The sequence below is a fragment of the Anopheles moucheti genome, chromosome 2 (genome assembly GCF_943734755.1).
Source record: "Anopheles moucheti chromosome 2, idAnoMoucSN_F20_07, whole genome shotgun sequence".
NCBI classification, from domain to species: domain Eukaryota; kingdom Metazoa; phylum Arthropoda; class Insecta; order Diptera; family Culicidae; genus Anopheles; species Anopheles moucheti.
This window is the reverse complement of record NC_069140.1, coordinates 48,183,789-48,189,246: the sequence shown is the minus strand read 5'-3', so window position 1 is coordinate 48,189,246 and position 5,458 is coordinate 48,183,789. Positions and strand designations below refer to the sequence as shown.

At 43.7% G+C, this 5,458-nt stretch overlaps 3 protein-coding genes across 3 annotated transcripts; 2 read left to right on the top strand and 1 right to left on the bottom strand.

Annotated features, from left to right (window-relative positions):
* Window positions 1-17: 17 nt before the first annotated feature.
* LOC128299838 (cell cycle checkpoint protein RAD1) lies at window positions 18-1,020 on the top strand. The gene is made up of 2 exons (XM_053035955.1): window positions 18-167; window positions 238-1,020. The coding sequence occupies exons 1-2, from the start codon at window positions 18-20 to the stop codon at window positions 1,018-1,020; spliced, it is 933 nt and encodes a 310-aa protein (XP_052891915.1).
* Window positions 1,021-1,446: 426 nt separating this feature from the next.
* LOC128297098 (RNA-binding protein 7) lies at window positions 1,447-2,808 on the top strand. The gene is made up of 2 exons (XM_053032662.1): window positions 1,447-1,715; window positions 1,784-2,808. Exons 1-2 carry the CDS (start codon window positions 1,632-1,634, stop codon window positions 2,492-2,494), a joined length of 795 nt encoding a protein of 264 aa, XP_052888622.1. The 5' UTR covers window positions 1,447-1,631; the 3' UTR covers window positions 2,495-2,808.
* Window positions 2,809-3,430: 622 nt separating this feature from the next.
* LOC128297097 (tetraspanin-33-like) lies at window positions 3,431-5,308 on the bottom strand. Its single transcript, XM_053032661.1, has one exon. The coding sequence runs from the start codon at window positions 4,945-4,947 to the stop codon at window positions 4,114-4,116; it is 834 nt and encodes a 277-aa protein (XP_052888621.1). The 5' UTR covers window positions 4,948-5,308; the 3' UTR covers window positions 3,431-4,113.
* Between the last annotated feature and the right edge of the window lie 150 nt (window positions 5,309-5,458).

Here is a 5,458-nt window from a genome sequence, read left to right as displayed (position 1 = left end):
CGCTACTGTGCAGTTTGATGCAAAGAACCAAGCGTTTGTTTAGCAAAGGGATTATTTTGAACCCCAAAATGGTAACCCAATCGCAGTTTAGCCAGATACAATTTCAAGCGGTGTTGAACAACTTTTCCATGCTGTACAATGTTATGAAAGCGGTGAATTTTGTCGATGTAAGTGTTAATACAGAGCACAAGCGGTTCAATGTATTTAAAATGTTCTGTTTTTCTGTTTGATTTTCAGAACTCAATCGTGCAGCTAAGCAACGATGGTATAAAGGTGATCGTGGAAGATGCAAAAAGTATCCAGGCATCGGCATACATTACCCGTGCCTGTTTTTCGGAGTTTAAGCTTGCTATGGCTAAGCAACCGTCATCAGACACTGCGGCCGATACGCAGCCTTTTATTGCGTTCGGATTAAATCTGAAGGTGTTTACCGACTGTTTAAGCATGTTTACCGGTGGGGACTACAATTCGAGCCTTAAAATGATCCAGAAGGGCACTGGAGCACCCTTGATCGTGATTCTGGAGCAGCACGGCGAGGATAGCCTTATTACGGAATGTTCAGTGCGAACCATGGATCCGTTCGACTGTATGGAGCTTGACTTTGAAGACGAACAGCAGATAGTGAGCAAAATCAACGTTAAAGGTGCGGAGTTTTTCCACCTGCTGAGCGAGATGGACCGCAATTGTGATGAGATGGAAGTGGCCATTTCACTCGATGCGCCACATTTAGTGTTCCATTCGTTCGGAGAATTACACTCGGAAACTAGTGTGGAAATATCCAACACTAGCGACATGCTTATCACCTTCAGCTGCAACGATGCAAGCCGTAATCGATACAAATTTAATCACTTTCGGTTAGCCATGCGAACGCTAGCATTGGCATCGAAAGTGGCGCTGCGTACCAACAGTGAAGGTTTGTTGGGATTGCAAGTGATGATAGAAAACAATGATAGTTCGCACATTTTTGTGGAATACTTTATCTTACCGCTGATGGCGGATGAAGATCAAACCACAATGTAAAATGCCCATTAGGTTAAGGCTCACAGCTAAACGGAACATGAAATGAGTATGAAATATATGGGTTTTACACTTGAAACACTTTACATTATATTGTATTTTTGGGTTTTTTTAATACCATCTTACTAAAATTCGGGAGTTGTGAATGTTGTACCAAACGAGCAAAGAGCAAAGAGCGAAACCGGAAAAATAACTGTTATTGACGATTTAAATCAACTTTTAACGAAAGAACACATCCGCGAACAAAAGCATATCGAAGACGGAACGAAAACGTCAGATGGACCATGATCGAACGAAAGAATCAAGGTATATGAATTGAGGAGGTAAAGTTATCCAGAGTTATCTAAATGTATACACCTTGGCTGAAATAGAGGTGTACAGGGTTAAAAAGGGAAATGTCAAAACAATTCTCGACCGAATGGCGTTCAGTTTATAATCGCTTGAAACAAACAACGCAAACCATTTGTTTTCGCGCTGAATCGATATTAGCCGCCTTCAGTGTTCCTTGTTTTGTATAATTGTACATTTTGTGCAGCCTGTGGTTTTGGTTAAAGTAGGCACTTATTGGTAACTCCCCGTGCGTTAGCCATTCGCAATCAAACCGTCTCACAACCATGGGCGAAGACGAGAGAACGCTTTGGTGTGGAAATCTAAGCGAAAGTGTTTCCGAAGAGTTGCTGTACGAGTTGTTTCTGCAGGTAAGATGATTACAGTGTACGAATTACATATTCTTGGGAAATAATCAAACTGTTCCGTTGTGTGGTAGGCTGGTCCACTGGAAAACGTAAAGATTCCCCGAGATGCAGATAGACGTCAGCGCAATTATGCCTTCATTACGTTCCAACACGCCTGCAGTGTGGAGTATGCGATGAACATATTCGAGGGCACAGCGCTTCTGCAACGTCCGCTCACACTGCACAGAAAAACTCGCAACGGATCCAACGCTAACAATGCTTTGTCTCAAACGAATTTCAACTATCCATCGGGTAGCACTAGCACCAGTAGCAGCAGCCACACGCGCAAACGTTTTTCCAACGATGCAGTACCAGTGCACTTTCCTCCAATGCATCAGTCGATGGATGGTAATACATCGTCGAATAAAAGTCCGGACGGATTAAATACATTACACGGACAAAATGACATCATGTCTGCGATGTCGATGGCACTGAATGGATCGCAGTATGCATTTACACCGGAGCTGTTAGCTCAGCTGGGCCAGCAACTTCTTGGTGCAGAACTCCCTCCGTTAGACGATGGCAACCAGCAGCAGAGTTCGTTGCGCACGAAAATGCTGCATAACGATCGATCTCACTATCGTGATCGCCATCACCAAAAACCATATTCTCGAGACGATCGCTACGATCATAAGCACGATCGCAACGATTCGCATAATCGCCGTCGCTACGATAGCAGCAGTGGACGGAACAGTAACGATTACGAAAAGGACAACCATCGAAACAACAGGAGGCGGAGATAGTGGTTGATAATTTGCATCATGGTACAAAAGAAAACAAACTTTATATAATTTAACCATCCTGACATCGGAGTCGGTATAAATATGCTATTTGTGAGGACGATCAATCGCGCGCGTGAGTGGAAGTTTTAGGAGCGTATTGTAAATAATACAAACGATTGTTTTCAAATTTGTTCTTCATTGCAATCAACTCTCCCCAAAGCCCATTGCAAGGGCCTTGAGGCCGTGTAATAAATATGAAACCTTCTCTTTTATAACATTTTTATCCAGTGTGATCACCATAGCAAAAGAACAAATCGTTTCCATGTGGGTATGCTGTATGACACGGTTTATAGTTCCTTTATTCTTTTTCAAATACCTATTTAATACAATTCTATTGAGCTTTACAAATATATGACATAGAATTGGCTTACAGTATTTTAAAGTCAGCACAGTCGTTACGTTTCCGATTTTGAACCTCGTCTCTCAATTTCATTCCTTGTTTTGACTATCTCGCGTCGTAGTGTGTATCTTAAAACATGGAATCAATAATGTGCCGACACCAGCGAGTCTATGCATGGGTCGACTTCTACTGGCTTGCATGGAAGTTGGAATATTGTTGTTACACACGTTATCTATGTTGCTACACATCATCAGGAAGATACGCCACGAAATGCATTGCGCGTTTCCGCTTGTTAAAAGTTAAATTTGATATACTGCTACTCAGCCACGAGCAATTGAGATTGTTAATGAGATACGCGAGTACGTTTTTGTTTTGTTTGCTATCTCGGTATGTAGCAAAGCCAAAAAGGAGTTTTGCAAACGATTTAAGGTTGAACAGTCTAGTTTACACGTAAATACATAGTAATTGTTCTTGCCTTTGCCGTAACATTATCATCCAGTTTTGTTCTTGTGCATATCAGTCGTTCTTGTGCAGGAAAATCGATCGCTGTCCTTGGAATCTCTTGCACCGCTACAACACTACATCCTATTCGCCGGTAAAATGAACATTTAGAAACTAGTGAGTGATGCGGATGGGGTTGAAATGATATGAACACTCAGAAACCGCGAGCACGAATCAGATGCTTAACTTAAAAGAAAGGAAGTGATTGTAGTCGTCTACTGATTAAAGTTGGAATCGATTCTTCTATAAATTTCACAAACAAAAGAGCATCGGTTGTTAAAAAAAATGAATTAGCTAATATGTTTCTTCACACAACACTGAAGTTCACCGCTCTTGTCTTTATGTGTCAAGTTAATTGCTTAACCAAAGCGCTGAGTTTTGCGCAAACTATGAACCACAGGCGATCTCTCGAGCTTGTGGGTGCGTCAGTCCAGGTAGGGTAGGAGGAAATGGAAAGCGGACACATCTTTAGCGCAATGCAGAGTGCGGTGGTGGCACATTGCTACCACCGCTCTGCGGTTTATGCTGGAATGCTGCGAACGATGAATGAGGAAATAATGTGTGTATGTGTGTATGTGTGCTGTCTCGATCAAAGCGCGCAGATCTGTACGACAAAACACGCTATTGTGCTTCGCAATTTTTGTTCTGTTTTCTGATTTTCTGGCCTTCCCGCCCGTTGTTGCTGCGTTCGCGCTGATCATACTGGTCGACCACCACCTCCCCACCCTACGTAAATTCACTATGACCAGCTACTTTTCTGCAGGTCTATCTGTCCTTCGAGCGTTTTGGCCAGATAGATGATGAACAGCTGGCTGATGGCGGCCCCGAGCGCTATGCCCGCAATCACGTAAAGGTTCCGCTCGGCCCAAACGCGCACTATTTCGATGCAACCATTGGTCCAGATCTTTTTACTAGCCGCGGCCACCGACTGTTGCTGGATGTGGTAGCCGCACATGATGTTGACCAGTCCGGAGGAAATGTCCGTCGCGTTGATGCAGCAGCTGTACGGTACGCCGCACTTTTCCACGCTCGGTGATGAGCAGTTGAAGTACTCGTTCTTGCCCCAGTCCAGGTAGCCTTCGTTGCTAAGCCCACAGCAATGGAACTCTTGCTGAGCAAAGTCGATGAGATTCTGCAGGTCTGGATCGTCCCGATAGGTGGTGATGATTTTGTCCGTAAACGATTCCTCTAGCACCGCGTTTACCTTATGCGGAAACACGAACGCCGAAATGGCAATGGCCATTTCGCAAAGGAAAAAGATCAGCAGACAGAGCGAGTAGAACTTCAGTAGGCAGGTGTTTTCGCGTAGCGCACCGAGACAACCAGCAAGACTAACCACAAACACGATGCCTCCTGCGATGATCATTACCAGCGACAGGTTCAGTACGATGTCGTAGAACGTTTCCAACTTTATCAATCCCGTCGCCTGCCATTTGTCAACGAACGCGTAAAATCCGATACCGATCAGCAATCCACCAAATAGCCAGAATATGAAGTTGAGCAGAAATATCATGTACTTTACGCAGGAACTGACGTACGTAAAGTTGTTTGTGGGATAGCGATACGGAGGCATTTTGCTGTGCTGTGTCGTTGTCCTTCAGCCTCGCGTGCGTATACCCTTATATGGGATAGATATTGCTCCAGTTAGTTGACACTGTGGAGCTGGCTTTATTCAGGCAAGATGCTGCTGATCTGGACTGCCACCAGTAGGCATTGGCTAGCGCAGGAAATCCTTTGTTTACTGTTTCGTAAAACACACTGCACAACAAACGAACCAGCATTAACTAGGACATCCGCCGATTGTGAATCATGATTTCGACGAGCTTAACACGGTGCAGCTATACAACACTAATCTAAACACCGAGCAAGAAAAATCCTTTCCACTTTCGAAACTGAGCTGATGAAAATTTGCTTCTAAACTTGGCTTTCCTGTCTTTTTTCTTCTCTCTTCTCCAGTCAATGATTTATTTGCAGGGGTCGTGTCCCAACAACTACCGAGGTACATAAAGTCAGAAGCAAATCATTTTTTTACATTTTCAATCCACACGAAAGTAAACATTTCGTGTTATTTGCTAAATTTATGT